This window comes from Agelaius tricolor, unplaced genomic scaffold, assembly GCF_023055355.1.
Source record: "Agelaius tricolor isolate 1412-34295 unplaced genomic scaffold, bAgeTri1.0.p SCAF_36, whole genome shotgun sequence".
In the NCBI taxonomy this organism is placed as follows: Eukaryota; Metazoa; Chordata; class Aves; order Passeriformes; family Icteridae; genus Agelaius; species Agelaius tricolor.
The window spans coordinates 6,369,389-6,392,190 of NW_027269296.1; the positions used below are offsets into that span (position 1 = coordinate 6,369,389).

The 22,802-nt window shown below is 51.3% G+C and overlaps 1 protein-coding gene across 8 annotated transcripts in view; it reads right to left on the minus strand.

The window, feature by feature from the left end:
- Positions 1-22,802, minus strand: part of PUM1 (pumilio RNA binding family member 1) — a 94,461-nt gene that overhangs the window by 56,170 nt on the left and 15,489 nt on the right. For 6 of the 8 annotated variants that reach the window (XM_071453509.1, XM_071453506.1, XM_071453508.1 and 3 more), the window contains exons 3-6: positions 16,951-17,019; positions 6,716-6,824; positions 4,530-4,708; positions 1,992-2,158 (exon numbers count right to left, since the gene is read on the minus strand). In XM_071453509.1, the coding sequence (XP_071309610.1) occupies positions 1,992-2,158; positions 4,530-4,708; positions 6,716-6,824; positions 16,951-17,019 (524 nt within the window). The remainder of the gene's footprint in view (positions 1-1,991; positions 2,159-4,529; positions 4,709-6,715; positions 6,825-16,950; positions 17,020-22,802) is intronic. The other 2 variants (XM_071453510.1, XM_071453507.1) reach the window with 1 other exon arrangement.

Genomic DNA, 22,802 nt, shown 5'->3' on the forward strand with positions numbered 1-22,802 from the left:
TAATCAATCATGGTGAGCTGTGTCAGACTCTCTGGTCAGTCAAGATTTTATTATTCATTCCTTTCCAGCTTTCTGATGTCTCCTTTCTCTTTCTCTAGTACAGTTTTAGTATATCATTTTCTTTTAATATAATACCATAAAATAATAAATCAGCCTTCTGAATCACAGAGTCAAGATTTTCATCTCTTCCCTCATCCTGGGGACCCTCAAACAGCAGCACAGGGATGCCCAGAGCCAGGGGCTGCTCTGCTCCTCACCCCACCAGGGAGGGGCTGGGACACACAGGGAGGGTGACACAGATGGGACAGCTGATCCCAACTGATCCAAAGGGTTTTATAAAAGAGATTTTATCATTCATTTATCAAATCATCTGCAACAGATAAAGGAAGGAGTTTCTCACACTGAGGGTGGGGAGGGGCTGGGCTGGAATTGCCAGAGCAGCTGTGGCTGCCCCTGGAGCCCTGGCAGTGCCCAAGGCCAGGCTGGACATTGGGGCTGGCAGCCCCTGGCACAGTGGGAGGTGGCCCTGGGCTGCAATGAGCTGGCATTGAAGATCCCTTCCCACCCAAACCACTCTGGCATTCCCATTCCTCAATCCAGGATGGAAACCAGCACCAAAAACCATTGCAGCAAATGGAGAAAGGCAAGGAAAGAATGATTTCCTGCATGGTTCCAGGTGCCCCCAGTGCCATTTGCCACAGGGGTTTGGAGCCTGGCAAGGCCTGGTTCGAGAGGTTTGGGCTCTGCCAGGGTGCCCAGAGCAGCTGTGGCTGCCCCTGGAGCCCTGGCAGTGCCCAAGGCCAGGCTGGGAGCACCTGGCACAGTGGGAGGTGGCCCTGGATGGGATTTAAGATCCCTTCCAACCCAACCCACTCGGGGATTCTGTGATATCCCAGCCCACCCAGCAGCCAGAGCTGAGGGAACAGGGAAGGGGAGGGTGTTTGGAGGGATGTGTTTGGTCTTCACCAGTCCCTGTCACAGAACCCCAGAGTGGGTCAGGCTGGGAGGACCCTATGGGGTCACTGGTGTCACCCCCTGCTCCAGCAGGGCCATCCCAGAGCTCAGGGCACAGCAGAGTGTCCCTGTGGCTCTGGAATGTCCCAGGCAGGAGACTCCAGCCCCTGTCTGGGCTCTGCTCAGGGCTGGCACTGCCCAGGGCAGCTCTGCCTCCTGGGCAGGGGCAGCTCCTGGACTCAGGCCCTGCCCGTGGCTCTGGGGCCATGGCTGGGCCTGGAGCAGAGCCTGGGGCTGCTCTGAGCCCTGCACACAGGGACAGACAGGGACACAGAGGGACACACAGGGACACACAGGGACAGACAGGGACACACAGACAGGGACACACAGGGACACACAGGGACACACAGACAGGGACACACAGGGACAGACAGACAGGGACACACAGGGACACACAGGGACACACAGGGACAGACAGACAGGGACACACAGGGACAGACAGGGACACACAGGGACAGACAGACAGGGACACACAGGGACACACAGGGACACACAGACAGGGACACACAGACAGGGACACACAGGGACACACAGGGACAGACAGACAGGGACACACAGGGACAGACATACAGGGACACACAGGGACACACAGGGACACACAGACAGGGACACACAGACAGGGACACACACACAGGGACACACACATAGGGACACTCGGTGATATCCAGGGCTCAGGGCTCCCCTCAAGGCTGAGCAGCCCCAGCTCCCTCAGCCTCTCCTGGGCAGGGAGATGCTGCAGTGACCCCCACAGGGCCCAGCTTCCCTGAGAATGGGTCCCTGACACCTCCTCTGGGATGTGCCCCATCAATTCCTGCCTTAGCTTCACTTCCAGGCCCAGTTTTTGCTTTCCCCATTTAAATGTCTGAATTTTCACTTTTCCCCTTCCCATTCTCCCCCCGTGGAGCCTGCAGGGCTGAGTTTAGACCCCAGCAGTGATTGTTATTAATTGATGAATTACTGAGCACCCATGCACGCACCTGAAGTCTTTGACGTCGGCGTCGATCCCGTTCTGGACAGGCAAACCATTGGATTTATCCATCACATCCCCCTCCTCCTTCAGATCTCCCAGTTTATCTCCATCAAACGTGCCCTTGCTTTTCTTATCCCCTTTGTCATTCTCATCACTCTCTGCATCCCTTGGCCCCTGGGCAAAAGAGACATTGTTTTCATAAGCTGAGTTTTCAGATCAATTTTCCTGTTACCCCAAGATGGTAACAAATCAAAGACACGTGTCACCATAAAAGAAGTCACTTGTAAACATTAATTCCTACCCAAAAAAATCGCTAAAAATGCAAAATATTCAATAATAATCAAAGAAATAAGGGAATTAGCTCTCACTCTTCCAAGAGCTGCTTCATCTCTTCAGGTTTCTTCATTTAGTAACTCAAGGTTTGCTTTTATAGGCTCTAAAAATCCCATCCCAAAATAATTTTAAGGAGTTCTCTTTCTAGATGGGACTTAAGCACTTCAAAATCAACACCAGCAAATGCTGCAGGGGCATAAAGTGAATTAGTGCCTCTCTGAAGAGCCTGGCTCAGTGTCAGACACAGCTCTTGACTGGACAAGTGTTTGAAAATCACCTCAGTTTTGGAGGCATCAACAGTGAATTCCAAAGCACAGCTCATTCAGAAACACTCAAATAAATCACTGCCTCAATCATTAGCCCCTGTGATCCTGAAGCACATTTCTTTGGGAGAAAAGGGGAAAAAAAAAAAGAGGGAAAAAAGGATTTCTGTTCTGTTGAGCATTCCATGAGTGCTGTTACATCTGCAGCGTGTCTGCATTTTATTGCACTTGGGAGGAGAATAAAGGGTGATGATGCCTGGGGCAGTGTTTTGAACAACAAAAGGGAGAGGAAAAACAACATAATTTATGATAAAAACCAGCACAGGGCATATAAACATATTTATCAGAGGCAGCTTTGGTGCTGCCACAGGGACAGACATCCAAAGCCTGCCTTCCACTTGACTGGAGGGAGAAGTGCTCTGCACACAGCATTTCTGCCTCTATCCACTGAACCCTTTTCCCACTCTCTCTGATTGGAGGGAGGGATTTTCCCTCATATTTAGAGAAAAAGAAATTGTTCTAAAAGCAAAAATCTTTTGCTGTTGCTTCTGAAAGAAAACAAATTGTGTTTCCTTAATATTCCTTGGAAATGCCACCTGTAAATCCAACCCCAAACAAGGGGGTGCTCAGCAGACACAGCTGTGTCACCACTGTCACTCTGATTGTGGTGACACTCCTCCCTGGCCCCAGCTGGGATAAACTGGCTCCTTGCTCTGAATGCTCACATCCCAAAAATCCTCCTTGCTCTGCCCCAGGGCTCTCCCCAAAAATCCTCCTTGCTCTGCCCCAGGGCTCTCCCCAAAAATCCTCCTTGCTCTGCCCCAGGGCTCACATCCCAAAAATCCTCCTTGCTCTGCCCCAGGGCTCTCCCAGCTCCCTGGGCAGCCCCAGTGAGGGCCAGCAACCCCAGCAGGCTGAGGGCAGCTGCAGAGGACAGCAGCCAAAGGAGGCTCTCCCACATTTCTGGAGCCCTTTCCCCACTCCAGGCTGGGTTTGGTGCCAGCTCTCCCCACATCCATGAACTGCAGGCTGTGCCCCTTCCCCACCCCACAAAAGGGGGGTGCCATTCCCCAGCCTGCCCAGCAACCCCAGCTGGGAAACACATCCAGCCACAAGCAGGAGCTCCAGGGAAGGGTGTCTGACACCAATCTATTTGTTAGGGGGGTTTATCCCAAAAAACAGCATGAGGAAAACCTCCAGGACAAGGATGAGCATTATGCCATGACATTAGCACCAGGTAAAGGGTTTGGAGCTGGAATTCCATTTTTGGGATCAGCACCAATGTAGCTATGATATTTTCTGAAAAACTCTTTTTTTAGGATTTTTCCTCCTGAGAAGCTCAGAGGCCTCAGGAACAAAATGTAACCAATGGTTATCTGCTGCTTGTGGAATGCAACAGGTGCATCTGGGATTGGGCTCATGTGGTTGTTTCTAATTAATGGCCAATCACAGTCAGCTGGCTTGGACTCTCTGTCCAAGACACAAACTTTTGTTATCATTCTTTCTTTTTCTATTCTTAACTAGCCTTCTGATGAAATCTTTGCTTTTATTACTTTAGTCTAGTTTTAATATAATATATACAATAAAATAATAAATCAGCCTTCTGAAACATGGAGTCAGATCCTCGTCCCTTCCCTCATCCTCAGACCCCTGTGGCACCATCACACACCAAGGCAGCCACAGGCCCAGTGCAGGTTTGTGGGACCTTTTCCAAGGATTAGCTTGGATGGGCTGTTTCTGCTGGGGGGCTTTTCCAAGGATCCAGGGAATGCCAGCACCTTCCCATCTCCCACCCCACACCCCCAAGGCAAAGACTAAACCTGCCCTGTTTGAGAGAAGAGCTGAGCTGAGAGCAAAGAGAGAAACCTTTGCCCTAGAAATGATTCACAGCCAAGCAAACCAAGCAGCAAAGGGAGGAAAGAACAGAGATGAGGCAATGAGGCACTTACAAATGCTCCTTTCCTTAGGCAGGAGTCTCCAGGAGATGAGCTCAGCACATACTCCACCATGCTCACCCCCAGCCCTCCGCTCTCAGAGCGTGGGGACAGCACTGAGTTCACTTCACTGTTCACATGGAAGCCCTGCCCAGGTCTTCTCTGCACCATAATTGGCTGGGAAACAGAGTGATCTGGAACAAAACATGGGAAACTCTCACAAGCACATCCAACCATTCAAAGGAGGCAAATTAAATCATTCAATATGTACTCCCCAGGGGCTTATTTGCACTCAGAAGTGCCAACTTTGTGATTCTGCTGATGTCCATTCGTTAAACCAGGATGGCTTTCTCATTTTTTAAATACTACAACATGTAAACCTGCAAGTGAGAGCTAGGTTTAAAATCTGAACTCATAAAATGTCAGAAATGTAAGATGAATTAAAGGTTGCAATTAAAAACCCAAAGGTTTAGTTTTTAGTTTTAGTACAATTCTTGCATTAGCACAGTGAAAACAAGTTTTGGCTTGTCATTTAAAACATGATCCTGCTGCTCCACCATTTCAGGATCAGAGATTTTTTTGGCTGCTCTTTCCTCAAGAAAAGGTTCCTGAGGAGTTCATTTCTCCTTCCTCATCCCCCTGTCCTGCACCACCCCAGCCCTTTGCCATCCCTGAGGCTTTGAGGTCCAAGCAGGGCAGACTGGGGGGCTCCAAACCCTGCTGGGCTCTGCAAAAATCCCTGCCTGGGGAGGGGAGAGACCTCAAAAGGGGAGGGGAAAGGGGGGAAAAAAAGGGGAAAAGGGGGGGGGGGGGGGGGAAGGGGGGAGAAAGGGGGGGGGAAGGGGGGGAAAAAGGGAGGGAAAAGGGGGGGAAGGGGGAAACGGGGGGGAAAAGGGGGGGGAAAAAGGGGGGAAAGGGGGGAAAAAGGGGGGGGAAAGGGGGAAAAGGGGGGGAAAGGGGGAAAAAGGGGGGAAAGGGGGGGAAAGGGGGGAAAAAGGGGGGGAAAGGGGGGGAAAAAGGGGGAAGGAAAGGGGGGGGGGAAAGGGGGGAAAAGGGGGGGAAAAGGGGGGAAAAAGGCGGGGGGGAAGGGGGGAAAAAAGGGAAAAAGGGGAAAGGAATTCTCTGTGCCTGGCAACAGGCAGGGAGTGAAGAGCTGTGGGATGAATGGGAACCAGCACAGGGAGGGATGAGAAGGGCCTGGGGGAGAAAATCCCAAGCTCAGCTGGTCCCAAAGCCTGGCTCAGCCCCAATCCCCCTCAGCTCCAGCTGGATTAAGGCAGATACAAGGTGCTCCCAAGGGTGGGACAGGCAGCAGCACCCAGAATGCCCCAGTGCCCAGACTGACCCAGGCAGGCACATTGGAGAAGCTCTGTCCCCTTTTCATGGCCATTTTCCAGTGGAAATAATAAAACAAAGTCTTAGTACTAATTTAAAAATGGGTATTTTCATCAGGGAAAACCCCACACAACAGTGAGGTAAATGTCATTTCCTGGGAGCTGTAAATGCCATTTCCTGGGAGCTGTAAATGCCATTTCCTGGGAGCTGTAAATGCCATTTCCTGGGAGCTGCAGGTTTTGGGAGCTGCACCAGACCCCAGCTGAGTTTCAGGAGCAGATTCATGACACAAAACCCATGGACAGAACAAATCAAAGATCAGCATTTCAAACCCAGCACTTGCAGGTTGTTTATTTTCCTAAATATTCTCCCATCAAGTCCAAAATCAGGGACAGTCTCTGATGCAAGAAGAAAATCTTTGACAGATTTAACTCAACACTAATTCAAAACATCATTTTGATTTTTTTTAACTGAATGATGGGTTTTGTTTGGTTGATTTAGTATTTTAAAATGAAGGGATTTTTTTTATTCATCTTGTTGTCCAAGACCTTTGTTCAAACTTTCAGCTGATCCATCCCAAGGCAGAAAACACATCAGAAATTCAAATTTTAAGGGTAATTTAAGGTTTTTAAGCAGATAGACATGAATTTACACATATTCACATTAGACAATGTTCTGACATCCATGGATATCCTAATTTTATCACAAAGCAAAGTGAGATTTTCTGTTTATTTTTATTATATAAGCCAGATGGGTTTTTAAATCTTTTCAAAGCTGTGTCATCCAGCCTGGCCATGGACTTTGAGTAAATAAATTGCACATTTCTGTATTCAACCCCAACTAAATTAAGGAAATAATTGAGCTACCTGATGTTCCCCAAGCACTGTCTCTCCACTGATCTCCCAGAAATATCCCTTTTGGTCCATCTTTGCTGGAATCATCAGATTCCCAAAACTTTTTACCCGGCAACAGCTGCTGCAATTAAAAAAAACAAAAACAAAACAAAACAAAAAAACAAATAAACAAAAGAAAAAGAACAGAACAAAGCAAAGCATGATTAAAATAAGTATAAAATGCAAACATAAACCCCATAAGCGTCTCCCTTCTATCAGCTATCAACCATTACACAGAGCTGAGATCATCAAATATTGACATCTCCCAGGTGAAAGCTGAGGGAACAATTCCATCTCCCCACTCCTGATTGTCCTCCCAGCTCCAGGAGCCCCCCACACATCAGACACTCACAGCCACTCTCCAGCCTCTCTGCACTCACAAGGAAAAGAAAGAGGGGGGAAATATTGTGAGTTTTCCTGAGATCATCTGGGAATAAATTCCTGCCGGCCAATGGGAGCTGCTGCTGGAGGGACAGGAAATCAGGGAGAGAAAAGCCCAGGAACTTCCATCTCTCCCTTCTGCCAGAGGGACAGGAAAGCTCAGGAATTCCCATTTCTCCTTTGCCAGAGGGACAGGAAAGCTCAGAATTCCCATTTCTCCTTCTGCAGGAAGGACAGGAAAGCTCAGGAATTCCCATTTCTCCTTCTGCCAGAGGGACAGGAAAGCTCAGAATTCCCATTTCTCCTTCTGCAGGAAGGACAGGAAAGCTCAGGAATTCCCATTTCTCCTTCTGCCAGAGGGACAGGAAAGCTCAGAATTCCCATTTCTCCTTCTGCCAGAGGGACAGGAAAGCTCAGGAATTCCCATTTCTCCTTCTGCAGGAGGGACAGGAAATCAGGGAGAGAAAAGCTCAGGAATTCCCATTTCTCCTTGTGCTGGAGGGACAGGAAATCAGGGATAGGAAAGCTCAGGAGTCCCCATTTCTCCTCGTGCTGGGGACTCTGGGGCTGCAGGGGTTCTTTGGGAACACTGATGGGAGGGAGGGCAGCACCTGCCATGTGTGGAATGGGACAGAGCCACCCTGAGCTGGGATAGCCCAGGGGTCCTGGCTCTGGAGGGGGACACAGAACAGCTGCTCTGGCAATTCCAGCCCAGCCCCTGCCAGGGAACAATTCCCAATTGCCAAGATCCCATCCAGCCCTGCCCTCTGCCACTGGCAGCCATTCCCTGCCTCCTGGCCCTCCATCCCTTGTAAAAATCCCTCTCCTGAATCCTTCCTCCCGTTCTTTAGGGGGTTTGGGAACAGCTTCACCAGGGATCACCTCCACACTGGGAATTCCCAGCCCTGAGGTGACCAGGAGACAATATCCCAGTAAATCCTGTGGATGGGATGGATGGAATTCCCAGCAGCACATTCACAGCAAATTAACCATGAAATGAGCCTTGCCTCAAGCTGGGATAAAACTCAAGGCACTGAAGATGAAAAGAACCTGAATGTGCCTGAAATTACCATGGAACAAACAAGAATCATCAGCTCTGGGGATCTCTCCTCTGGATCAGGAGTGGTGATAAATCCTGATTGGTATCTGTTTCAATACCCTGACTGATAGCAAATTAAATATCCTGATAACCACTTCAGTATCTCGATTTGGTATCAAATTCCATGCCCTGATTGATATCAAATTCAATATCCAGACTGATACCAACTCCTGCTGATAACTCCAGCAGCAGAAGTGCAAATCTAAGACTGAACTGAGGAGTAAATCAGCTGCTGGATGCAGAGGAAGCAGCAAGAACTGATTTCACACCTCTCCTGTGCTGGTTTAAAGCACAATCACAAAGTTGTGCTCTCCATTTCCTCCCCAGCTCAACAAAGAGCTGTTTGTTTACAAAACCAATCAGTCTGCAGTGATTTCAGACAGGATTTCTCCTCACGCCCTCAGCACGGTGCAGGCTGCTCGAGGATAAAAGCAGGGACCTTGCCCCATGCTCCCCTTCCTGCCATCCCAAAATAACCCCAAATGGAAGGGCAGGAGGCTCCCATGAGCAGCAATCAGTCCCAAACACAGATGAACCTGCTCCTCCATCTGCACCAGGAGGGGGGGACAAGCCAAGCCACTGCTCTCCAGTATTTATAAACATCAACACACCTCAGGTGTCTTGCAAATTCTTTTAAGCTTCTGTCATTCCCATATCTCTTCAAATGCAGCTATTTTTATTCCTGCTCTTGCCACAGTGCAGAAATAACAACTCTGCTCATGGCATTGCGAGGAATTTTGAACAGAAAGCAGCACAAACTGATTCAACTGAATTTGAGCTGCAATTAAAACACTTCCCAATACCCCTGACAACACCTCACAGAGCAGGACACAAAATGTTCTGCAGCCACAGCTCCAATCATGGAATCCCAGAATGGTTTGGGTGGGAAGGATCTTAAACCCCACCCAGTGCCACCTGTGCCATGGCAGGGCCACCTCCCACTGTGCCAGGTGCTGCCAGCCCCAATGCCCAGCCTGGCCTGGGGCACTGCCAGGGCTCCAGGGGCAGCCACAGCTGCTCTGGGCACCCTGGCAGAGCCCAAACCTCTCGAACCAGGCCTTGCCAGGCTACAAACCCCTGTGGCAAATGGCACTGGGGGCACCTGGAACCATGCAGGAAATCATTCTTTCCTTGCCTTTCTCCATTTGCTGCAATGGTTTTTGGTGCTGGTTTCCATCCTGGATTGAGGAATGGGAATGCCAGATGGTTTGGGTGGGAAGGGATCTTCAATGCCAGCTCATTGCAGCCCAGGGCCACCTCCCACTGTGCCAGGTGCTGCCAGCCCCAATGCCCAGCCTGGCCTTGGGCACTGCCAGGGCTCCAGGGGCAGCCACAGCTGCTCTGGCAATTCCAGCCCAGCCCCTGCCCACCCTGCCAGGGAACAATTCCCAATTCCCAAGATCCCACCCAGCCCTGCCCTCTGCCACTGGCAGCCATTCCCTGCCTCCTGTCCCTCCAGGCCTTGTAGAAATCCCTCTCCTGTATCCCTAAAAAGAAAATCACGGAATTGCTAAGGTTGGAAATTTCTCTGTTCTGCTCATTCTTTCCTGCCTCTGCCCTGTCCTGCAGGGCCCAAACCCCTCTCATCCTTTATTTCTACTTGGGAAGAAATTGCTCCCTGGCAGGCTGGGAGGGGCTGGGCTGGAATTGCCAGAGCAGCTGTGGCTGCCCCTGGAGCCCTGGCAGTGCCCAAGGCCAGGCTGGAGCACCTGGGACAGTGGGAGGTGGCCCTGGGGTGGAACTGGGTGGGCTCTGAGCCCCCTCCCCACCCAGAGCACTCTGGGATTCTCCCACCCCTGCAGCAGCTCCAGCACACCCAGGGCTGCACCAGCATTTCCTGCTGGAGAGGGACCCGCAGCTAATCCAGCCCTGCCCTCTCTGCCCTGCTCTCCTCTCCTCCTCCCCTTTCCTAAGGAAGAGAAAACCTTTACCAGCACAATCCTGAAGAACTGCACCCCAACACCTTCTGAATTCTGCAGTGGCTCACACCCAAGGCTCACAAAACATCTGAATTCTCACTGTGTCCTGCACACCCCCTGCTCCTGCACAAAGCCCAGCCCTGTCCCCTCCAGTTTCACCTCTCCCCACCAGAAACACCAAGTTTCCAACTGGAAGCTCTGCACCATCAGCAGAAACAAACAGAAGAGAGAAGTTTACCCCACACAGAGATTCCAGAGCTATTTACAGATATCAGGGAAACCCCAAAGCCAATATTAACAGATGCTAACCAGGGGAGGGGGCTTTGTTCTGTCAAGTGCTGCTCCAACCAACACAGAGCATTAGCAAGCAGCAATCGGCTGCAATTATGCAACAGGCTGCTAAGACAATGAATTTTTCCTCAGGGAAAGTTGTCAGTTGCAATGGAAGAAAAAAAAAAAAGCGTATTTTAAATGACTCTCATGCAGATGTGCAGGTTGGAAATTTCAAAAGAACAAGCAGTGGTTTAAAATCAGAGTGGTTTATTCATTCCCTGGTTTTTATTAAAATTGACCCTATCCAGTATGAAAATAATCCTGCTAAGCCCTCTTACAAAGGACTTACCAGTTAGGCCAATATTCAATTTGGCAGAGCAGGGAGGAGGGGAGGACTTACCCATCATCAACAAAAGCAATTCTTCCAGCAGCCAGGGCACAGAGATCCCACTGAGATGGGATTATGAATTAGACAAATTAAGAAAACTGATCCCCCTTAGACAAAGCAAATATTAAGATAAAAGCAGCCATCTGTGCAGTGCAGAGCTGGGTTTGTCTGCAGCAACAGGCAGGGAAGGCAGAGCGGTGTTGATGGGTGTGTACAGGTCCTGCTTTGTACCACAGATGTTATCAGCCCTTCTAGCTCGGGCAGGGAGGGGAGCACCTGGCAGCGGTGCCAGCAATGCCAGCAGTGCCAGCCCTGCACAGGGAGGGGAGCACCTGGCAGCAGTGCCAGCAGTGCCAGCCCTGCACAGGGAGGGGAGCACCTGGCAGCGGTGCCAGCAGTGCCAGCAGTGCCAGCCCTGCACAGGGAGGGGAGCACCTGGCAGCAGTGCCAGCAGTGCCAGCCCTGCACAGGGAGGGGAGCACCTGGCAGCAGTGCCAGCAGTGCCAGCCCTGCACAGGGAGGGGAGCACCTGGCAGCAGTGCCAGCAGTGCCAGCCCTGCACAGGGAGGGGAGCACCTGGCAGTGGTGCCAGCCCTGGACAGGGAGGGGAGCACCTGGCAGCAGTGCCAGCAGTGCCAGCCCTGCACATCCCTGGCACTGCCCTGCAAGGAACTGGCATTCCCTGCCTGCTCTGGGACTCCCACTGCTCACAGCTCTGGGGAGAGAACAGGGAAGGGAGCATAGGATTGGGAATGTCTGGCCATTCCTTGTGCTCCTGCTCAGGTCTGCCCCCAGCCCTGCTTTGAGCTTTCCTGAAGTGCCAGGGGAGCTGCTGTGGTACCATCACCAACCTTGCTCCACTGTTCCCACCTCCATCCCGGCCCCACTGTTCCCATCTCCATCCTGACCCCACTGTTCCTATCTTCATCCTGACCACACAGCTCCCATTTCCATCCCATGCCCATTGTTCCCATCTCCATCCTGACCCCACTGTTCCCATTTCCATTCTGACCCCACTGTTCCCATCTCCATCCCAGCCCCACTGTTCCCATTTCCATCCCGGCCCCACTGTTCTCATCTCCATCCTGGCCCCACTGTTCCCATTTCCATTCTGACCCCACTGTTCCCATTTCCATCCTGGCTCCATTCCCATCTTCAGTGCAGCCAGCACTGGAGAAACTGAAAAACCCAACCCAAACATTACTGCCAATGCCAGGACTCCCCAGCTGCCAATGAATCATCAATTTATGGGGCCAATAAATCATAAATTTATGGGAACACAGCACATCAGTAGCATGGAAAGCAGAGGCACAGGGGTTTAGTTTGGAGTGGTTTTTTCCTTCATTTTTGTTTGATTTGTGGTTGTTTTCTTTAATCCAGGTACAAAAGTGTCCAGCCCCCGTCTCAGCACCACTGGGACTGTGTCCCTCTGCAGGGGCTTCTCCAGAACCTGCCCAGCTGCACCATTAACCATGGACATGGGCCCAGAACCATGGAATATCCTGAGCTGGAATATCCACAGGGATCACTGATCCAGCTCCTGGACCCCCCAACAATCCCATCCTGGGCTGGAATATCCACAGGGATCACTGATCCAGCTCCTGGACCCACCAACAATCCCATCCTGGGCTGGAATATCCACAGGGATCACTGATCCAGCTCCTGAACCCCCCAACAATCCCATCCTGGGCTGGAATATCCACAGGGATCACTGATCCAGCTCCTGGACCCAGCAAGCCCAGCCTGGGCATCCCTGGAGCTCTGGCAGCCTCGGGGCCGTGCCCATTCCCTGGGCAGTGCCCAGCACCCTCTGGGGGAAGAGCCTTGCCCTGAGCTCCAGCCTGAGCTGCCCTGGCCCAGCTCCCTTCCCTGGCTGCTGTCCCCTACCCCTGTCCCTGCCTCTCCAGGTTCTGATGGCCCAGAGTTCCCCTACAAGGATCCCCAGGGGCTGCAGGAATTTCACTGCCCACACTCAGTGATCCCAGCACTGCCCCTGCAAGGGCAGCAGCCCAGCAGTAATTAAACACTTCCAGTGAAATGCAGCATTCTTTCTTACCAGCATTTCTCTTGCAGGGCAGGCTGCAATTCCCTGCTACCCCCAGCCCTCCAGGTTTGAGTTAAGCACCTCCAGTTGCCTCATGGCTCTGTGTCCCCATCCTCCTCCCACCCTCGGGATTAAGTTTCACCAGCACCTCACCCAGCTGCTCCTGACTCCAGACACAGACTTTGCACAACCTACTCCAAATCCAAGGTCCCAAACGCCTGGGAGGGTTGGGGACAAACCCAGCTGCACCTGAGAGCCCCTCTGTGCTGCCCACTGTCCCCAGAGACACTGCACCCATATTTCCTGCTGCAAAGGGATAATGAAACCCAAGGGATTTCAGCGAGGAAAAGCAGACATGCAGCTGCCCATCCTGAGGCTGGGGGACAAAGGGAACTTGCAGGGCTTGTGTTAAGGCAAAGATAAAGGGCAGGACTGTGGGATCAAGGGCCAGATGTGCTGGGCTGAGCCACAGCACCAAAATCCCACAGGGAGCTGCCAGACAAAGCTCCAAGGTGAGTTCTTCATCCCAGAGAACAGCCTGGAGCAGCTGCTGGAACAGAGGCACAACATCCCCTGCCCCAGAGCTGCTTTAACATTACTGACCAGTCACTACCAACAGCACAAAGCTTTCACAGTTCAGAGTGGAGAAAAGGGGGCTCTGGGACCATTTTCAATCCCTGCTTGAGAAAATATTGCACTTCCACTCGCTGGAAATTCAGGAATGTGAGGCTGGGAGTCTGAGGATGGAAACAGCCCCAAGAGAGAAGGAAGTTGTGGGTGCTTTTAAATTATTCTTAATGCTCCCAGATAAGGATATCTGTTGATCTCCAAGCATTATCTACATTTTGAGAGCAGGATAGATAAGAGATTTAACTGTTTGACAGTGCTCTTTAACAAACTGCTCTGATGTTTGCACTAACTCCTTCCATCACTGAAATTATGATGGTGCTTAACAAGGAGCAAGGAAATCAGAAGATAAAAGAAATCTAACATTAAATGCAGAAATGGTCTTCCTCACCTTTCTCCACTATCAATTTATTTCAGACTCTCTGCCTTTCTCCCCAAGTCTCCTTCTCATTCCAGGAGCAGAAGGGGTAGAAACCACGTTCTGGTTTCTAAGGCATCTAAACTGCACAAAACCCAGGTGAGGACCATGGTCCTGAAAGCCAAAACAGATCCTGTGGGATCTCCTGCAATCAGCCTTGGAGAGATACAGAGAAAATTCCATGGGTAAAGAATGGAAACTGTGAGACTGAGGGAGAAAAGCCCCAAGAGACAAGAAACAGTGGTTTAGCTGAAAGAGAAGGGTGAGATGCCACCTTTCCCAGAAAAACCCGCTCATTCCAGCATGTGCAAAAGCCCAGTGACAAAAGGATGCCACTGCCAAAACTTTCTGCATCACAGTTACAAGAAGGGGGAAAAAATGAGTCATCACTGGGAGGCAAAGCTCCAAAACACAAACCCAAACCCTCAGAAATGCCTAAATAAACCAAAAGGTGGGAGAAGTCAGCATTTTTAGGAATTCCTTCAGGCGCTCCAGCTCGGTGACCTTGTGTCCTGACAAGCAGACGAGTGCTGTGCTCACTGTGAACCTGCTCCCAGGCAGCCTGGGCTCTCTCTCTCTCTGGGAATGAACCTCCTGCCCAAATGAGGCGTCACAAACTCATCTCTGAGAACATTCCCACCCCCAGCATTCCACAGGCAAGCTGCACATGGAGCACAGCAGCTGCTGTGCAGCAGCTTCAGGCAGGTTTTTAATGTCAGGTTTGCTCCTTTGAAAACCATTTTCACCTCCTCTTAGTCAATAGTCTTGGGGTAAATTCATCCAACCTGGAGAAATGGATTTTCCTCTCAAGTCACATCAAAATCCAACCCTGGATTATGGTTTTCCACAGAAGAAAAGTGAGAGAAGGAAAGGGGGAGAGAAAGAAGGGGGAGAGAAAGAAGGAAAGGGGGAGAGAAAGAAGGAAAGGGGGAGAGAAAGAAGGAAAGGGGAAAGAGAAAGAAGGAAAGGGGGAAGAGAAAGAAGGCAGGGATGGAAAGCAGGGATGGAGGAAGAAACAGGGGAAGGAAGGAAGGAGGTCTTTGACCTGAGAGAGGGCACCTCCCTATAAATCCCACCACACCACAGTCCTGGTTTGCTCTTTTTCTCCACAACAGCTACTTAGGGTTCCAGGGGTTTTTATTTTTCACACCTGGCTCATGCACTGAGTAACAGACAGGATGGATTAAACATGGAAATAAACTGGTCTGAGCTTGAGAGGAGCATCAGACTCGCATCAATCTGAGCTGCCACACATGACCATCCTCCTACCAGACATGATTTTCTCCTCTGTCCTTCCACAAGGGACTCACTAAAGGCAGAAGGAACCAGGCAAGACAAAGAAGTCTTTCCATCCAACTTCCAGGAACCTACAGGAACAAGCTGTTCTTTCAGGTCACTCCAAAACCAGATAAATTCTCTTTTTTCCGAGAAAACCAGTGGGCATTTCCCCCTAAATGTGCCACCTCCTTGCTGCTGTGACAGATCAAATTAACTCTGGCTGGGGGGTCTGGGAAGTTCCAGCTGCAGGGCCATTATCTGTGCCCTGCTCTCATTCCTCCTGCAGCCCTGGCTCACCCTGCCCAGTTACTGCAAACCCTAAACACAGCCCTGGCCTTTCTGCAAGAGCCAAAAAAAGGTGGCCAGGACTGGAAACAGAGCAGCAGACAATGCCCCACAGCCCAACGAGGTCTGAGCTCAGTGAATCCCAAAATAAACCTGCTCCAAGGCTTGGGACACCTGTTCCCAGCTGGATTTGGAGCTGTTGTTGTGCAGCCACTCTCTCCTGCTGGATGAGCCAACAGGTGGAAGTTTAACTGTTCCTCCCTCTGAGATGGATTCCAGCCTGGCAGGTTTGGGGCCTGGCGGGTTTGGGGCCTGGCGGGTTTGGGGCCTGGCAGGTTTGGGGCCCGGCAGGTTTGGGGCCTGGCGGGTTTGGGGCCTGGCGGGTTCGGGGCCTGGCAGGTTTGGGGCCCGGCAGGTTTGGGGCCCGGCAGGTTTGGGGCCTGGCGGGTTCGGGGCCTGGCGGGTTTGGAGTTGGATAAACCACACACACAGACACACACAGGCACACACAGGCACACACACAGACACACACACAGGCACACACAGGCACACACACAGACACACACACAGGCACACCACGCACAGACACACACAGGCATACACACAGACACACACAGACACACACAGGCACACACAGGCACACACAGGCACACACACACAGGCACACACAGGCACACACAGGCACACACAGGCACACACAGGCACACACAGGCACACACAGGCACACACATAGGCACACACAGACACACACAGGCACACACACAGACACACACAGACACACACAGGCACACACAGGCACACACAGGCACACACACAGGCATACACACAGACACACCACGCACAGACACACACAGGCATACACACAGACACACCACGCACAGACACACACAGGCACACACACAGGCACACACACAGGCACACACAGGCACACACAGGCACACACAGGCACACACATAGGCACACACAGACACACACAGGCACACACACAGACACACACAGACACACACAGGCACACACAGGCACACACACAGGCATACACACAGACACACCACGCACAGACACACACAGGCATACACACAGACACACCACGCACAGACACACACAGGCACACACACAGGCACACACACAGGCACACACAGGCACACACAGACACACACAGACACACACAGACACACACAGACACACACAGACACACACACAGACACACACACAGACACACACACAGACACACACACAGGCACACACACAGGCACACACACAGGCACACACACAGACACACACAGGCATACACACAGACACACCACGCACAGACACACACAGGCACACACACAGGCACACACAGGCACACACAGGCACACACAGGCACACACAGACACACCTTGCAGGCAGAGCAGAGAACCCTCAGCATCACACTCATCCCAGCAGCCTCAAAAGCTGCTAGTTCATTTCTTGCCCCTCCCAAAACACAGATTTGTTTCTCCAGGCCTCTCACTTACCTCTCCCATAGCCCGTCCCTCCAGAGCCAGCGCTTGGAAATCGTGGTTCAGTTCATCCATGGAACGCACCTATCCACAGAGGGGAGAAAAGGCCATGAGGAAATGCTTTTCTTTGCTGCTATTTTTATTATAATCACAGTTTAGAGCCATTTTTCTGCTCCAGACTGAGAGCCTGTAACAAGGTTATGCAGCTCCAGAGGATGACTTACTTTTAACACTCCCAGCAGTTACAACATTATATACTTTCATTATTATACACACACATGTATTATTACACACAGATTTATTTCTGTGTGTTAGATTTATACATGCACAGGAAAGGAACAACCAGCAATTACTTTTAAGACACACAAAGCCTTAACACAAGTGCTTCTGCTCATATTTCACAGTGGTTTCAGGTGAGGGACTCAAGGCATGAGGAGCCAGCATCATTTCAGGTGGGAATCAAGGAAAATCTCCTGTATAAACCTGGCAAATTTACATTCAGGTTACACTGACACAAAGCAGAAAAACCAACACTTTGATTTGATGAAAACTGAGTCATTTAGAACAGAAAAATAAAGCATAAACTTGAAACTATTGGATAAATAAACTGACAGAAGCACAGAACAGATCCACAAGGATGATCCAAGTCCAGCTCCTGTTCCTGCACAGACCCCCCAACAATCCCACCCTGGGCTGGAATATTCACAGGGATCACTGATCCAGCTCCTGGACCCCCCAACAATCCCATCCTGAGCTGGAATATCCACAGGGATCACTGATCCAGCTCCTGACCCCCCAACAATCCCATCCTGAGCTGGAATATCCAGAGGGATCACTGATCCAGCTCCTGGACCCCCCAACAATCCCATCCTGGGCTGGAATATCCACAGGGATCACTGATCCAGCTCCTGAACCCCCAACAATCCCATCCTGGGCTGGAATATCCACAGGGATCACTGATCCAGCTCAGTGACCCCCCAACAATCCCATCCTGGGCTGGAATATCCACAGGGATCACTGATCCAGCTCCTGAACCCCCCAACAATCCCATCCAGGGCTGGAATATCCACAGGGATCACTGATCCAGCTCCTGACCCCCCAACAATCCCATCCTGGGCTGGAATATCCACAGGGATCACTGATCCAGCTCCTGGACCCAGCAAGCCCAGCCTGGGCATCCCTGGAGCTCTGGCAGCCTCGGGGCCGTGCCCATTCCCTGGGCAGCCTGGGCAGTGCCCAGCACCCTCTGGGGGAAGAGCCTTGCCCTGAGCTCCAGCCTGAGCTGCCCTGGCCCAGCTCCAGCCGTGCCCTGGCTGCTGTCCCTGGCCCAGAGCAGGGATCAGTGCCTGCCATGGACTGGAAATGTTGTAACTGCAGAAAAATCCTTCTCGGGCTTCTCATTCTCAAATCTCAGCTGCTGAGCAGAGAGGAGGAAGCAAATTCAAGAAGAAACCCCCAGAGTCCAACTCTGGACTCGAGGCCAAAGCCCAGCAGCTGAGCCACGTGCTGAGCCTGGAGCACTGCCCTCCCCTGCCCCAGTCCAGGGTCCCAGCAGCCACCAACACCTGCACAGCAGCACAAACTCCCCTCCTACTCTGTGTTTACACACTCCCTGCAGCCCAGAGGGCTGAGGCACCTCTCTGCTCAGCAGGGAGGAGTTTATTAAGCTTTTAAAAAGGAGTTTATAAAGTTTTTAAATGAGCAATGCCCACACTGATCCTTGCAGCATGCTGCAGGTTTACACACGGGTTTAGTCCTGGCTCTGCACAGAGCCCTGCCAGGCTGAGCAAGGAGCTCAGCAATACCTGCTGGGTGAGTTACAGGACAAAAAAATCCCAAAAATTGTTCAGATGCTCATGGCCCACCAGTGACCAGCACTGGAATGTTACACCACCATCACTGACCTTAACCATGACTTCTGATACTGCAGCACCACTTCCAGCAGGACCAAGACCTTGGGATTATGTTTTATTTCTATTCTAAGATAATATTCTGTAGGTCTCATCTATGACAATATTCTGGAGATTTCACCTAAGAGAATATTCTGGAGATCTCATCTAAGAATCAGCCAGAAGAAAGCACCACATTAACCTCTAGAAATCCCCTCCAGTCTAAATTCTTCTATTCTGTGGCCATCACACTTTGCAGAAGATAAGTGGTATATTAGTGAATTATTTATTAGTTATTTACATCATTTGCAAATCCTCAGGGGTCACTCACTCAGAATCCCAGTTTAAAAATCAGGTTTAACATCTCTTGTTACTCTACCTCAGTTATTTTCAGTTCTGCCTCAGCCTTGCCACCTTTTGCAGTGACATTTGTCACATGGGCCACCGACACCAAGGGAAACCCTTCCAAAACTGCAGCCACAGGGGCTTCCCTCCCCTGCCAGCTCCACCCCTGCCCTGCAGCTGCCACAGCTCAGCTGCCTGGTGCCACAGAAACGTCACTGGGACCAAACTCTTCTGTGGAGCACTTCGAGCTGAACTCATGAAAGTGCTGCAACCTCCAGATGTGCCAAACCACAAAAGCTGGCAGAGAGCAAATTATTGTTTCCATCAGACATCTGAGGAATGGAGAAGTTGCACAGAGAGATTCAGAAGGTGATGTGAACTCACAGCTGCTGAAGTGATGTCCCAGCAAACCACAGAAGCCACACAAAGGCTGCTCAGTGTGCCCAGCAGCTTCCCCAAAACAACCAAAGTATCTCCCAGGGCTGGGTGCTGAGCTGGGGGAACCTCAAAACAAAGCTGCTCAAAGATCCAATCACTACATTGCCAGCAAAATCCAAAAGGATATTAAGTGATATTTTTACTTGATTTGGTCAACATGGAATGGTTTGGGTAGGAAGGGACATTAAAGCCCATCCAGTGCCACCCCTGCCATGGCAGGGACACCTCCCACTGTCCCAGGGTGCTCCAAGCCCCGTCCAGCCTGGCCTTGGGCACTGCCACAGCCCCTCCCTACCCTGCCAGGGGATAATTTCTCCCATACATTGAATTTAAACCTATTTTCTGTCACTTTGAAGCCATGTCCCCCTGCCACCCCAGGTTAGTGTCAATAGTCCCTTCTCCATTTTTCTCTGCAGGCACTGGAAAGCCACAGTGACATCACCCCAAACCTTCTCTTTTCCAGTTCTCAGCCTCTCCTCAGAGCAGAGGTGCTCCAGCCCTGCAGATGACTTGGTGGCTCCCAGACAATGCCACAGAACAAACAGGCTGTCCCCATCCCCTCCCCAGGATCCCTTACCCCAGCCATGATGAAAAGCAGAAAATAAAAATTGCCTTCTCTATCAGCTACCAGATGTGAGGAAACGAAGAAATTATTCATTCACAGATATTTCACATCCCTTATCATCTCTCTTTCAAGAATCTTAACAAATATGGATAAAAGCATTTTCTGAATCGGGTCTTTGTGCCTGATTTTGGCCACTCTGCACTCAAAGTGTCCATAAACAGCAATTCTCCAGCTCTTTCACTCACACACTTTCTTTACCTTCATTGATCATTAGATCTATTTATTTGATTTTCAAAGACTGCACCCAAAGGATCCTTTTCCCATTTCTTAGTGCCTGTAATGTTCAACAGCAACACATTTTCACCTCACTGCACACAAATATCACAGGGCTCCTTCAAGAACAAAGTGTCTGAAACAGCAGAACACAAAGGCAAAGCCATGACTACCAACACCTCTGCATTCCATCAGTCAGGGATTCCTCTGGAATGGCCATCAAACAATAGAGTTGATCTTCCACCTCATCAGGATCTGTTCTTGTTCTGATCCCTGAGCTCTGAGGAGCACAGAGCAGAGCCAGGCTGGTGTAAACACAAGAAACAAGGAGGTCCACAGAGACAGAACTTCTCTGCAGATGAACATTGATGCTGATGAGATTTGATTACCAGAAAATGTGGCTCACCACTGAAGCAGAGATTTGAAAGAAATCCAGAAGACAACGCCAGGATCAATCGGCTGCACGAGGCAGCAATGCCCTGACACCTGAAGCTGATGTGACATCCTGGGAGGGAGAGGTGAGCTCCACACACTTCAGGAATCAGGAATCACACAAGGAGAGGGCAGCTGGAGTCCCAAACCCTTGGGAAGTGATCCAAGCAAACCTGAGTCCCTCTGCTCTCAGCCAGCAGCACCCCAAGGCTGCTGCAGGCAGGCTGTGCCTCTGGGAGGGATGCAGGGTGCACATCCCCACAGGAGCTGCTGCCTTCCTGGGAATGAGGGAACTCCTCCCTTCTGCTCACACACCCCATGGAACCCCACTTCACAAAATGAGGGCTCTGGACACGAGCACCACGTTCTGCAGGGAGTTCACTGCACAAGAACATCCCTCCCCTCACCATGAACGTGTGGATGCACTCAGGAGTTATGGAAGTCTCATTCAAGAAGGATTTCCACACACTAACACAGGAATGTGTGTCACTGTAACACACTCCAGCTCCAACCACTGCACTGACTCAGAAACCCTTCCCTGCCTGCCCCTGGGAGCACACATCCCAAAGTGGGATTCACCACCAGCCACGCTGAGAAACTGGAGCAAAACCAGGGGATCACTGCACCTCCTGAGCCTGGGGGGAACTCAGCCCCTGCTCTGCACCAGTTCCACCTCTCTGCTGAAAAACACGGGGCAAAGACACAGCTGGATTCCCATTGCATACCCAACAGACACAGCTGGATTCCTCACTGCACATCCCTGAGGCACAGCTGGATTCCCACTGCACACCCAACAACACAGCTGGATTCCCACTGCACACCCAACAACACAGCTGGATTCCCAGTGCACACCCAACAGGCACAGCTGGATTCCCAGTGCACACCCAACAGGCACAGCTGGATTCCCACTGCACACCCAGACACAGCTGGATTCCCACTGCACACCCAACAGGCACAGCTGGATTCCCAGTGCACACCCAACAGGCACAGCTGGATTCCCAGTGCACACCCAGCAGACACAGCTGGATTCCCAGTGCACACCCAACAGGCACATCTGGATTCCCAGTGCACACCCAGCAGACACAGCTGGATTCCCCCTGCACACCCAACAACACAGCTGGATTCCCAGTGCACACCCAACAGACACATCTGGATTCCCACTGCACACCCAACAGGCACAGCTGGATTCCCAGTGCACACCCAACAGGCACAGCTGGATTCCCACTGCACACCCAACAGACACAGCTGGATTCCTCACTGCACATCCCTGAGGCACAGCTGGATTCCCACTGCACACCCAACAGGCACAGCTGGATTCCCATTGCACACCCAACAGACACAGCTGGATTCCCACTGCACACCCAACAGACACAGTTGGATTCCTCACTGCACATCCCTGAGGCACAGCTGGATTCCCACTGCACACCCAGACACAGCTGGATTCCCACTGCACACCCAACAGACACAGCTGGATTCCCACTGCACACCCAGACACAGCTGGATTCCCACTGCACACCCAACAACACAGCTGGATTCCCAGTGCACACCCAACAGACACAGCTGGATTCCTCACTGCATACCCAGACACAGCTGGATTCCCACTGCACACCCAACAGGCACAGCTGGATTCCCATTGCACACACAACAGACACAGCTGGATTCCTCACTGCACACCCAACAGACACAGCTGGATTCCCACTGCACACCCAACAGGCACAGCTGGATTCCCACTGCACATCCCTGAAGGCACAGCTGGATTCCCAGTGCACACCCAACAGACACAGCTGGATTCCTCACTGCACATCCCTGAGGCACAGCTGGATTCTCACTGCAGATTCCTCTCTGTCAGACCTCCAGACCTCATTCATTCTCCCAGATCACTGAGGTCTGCAGGACCATGGAGTCCCAGCTGTGCCCCATCCCCA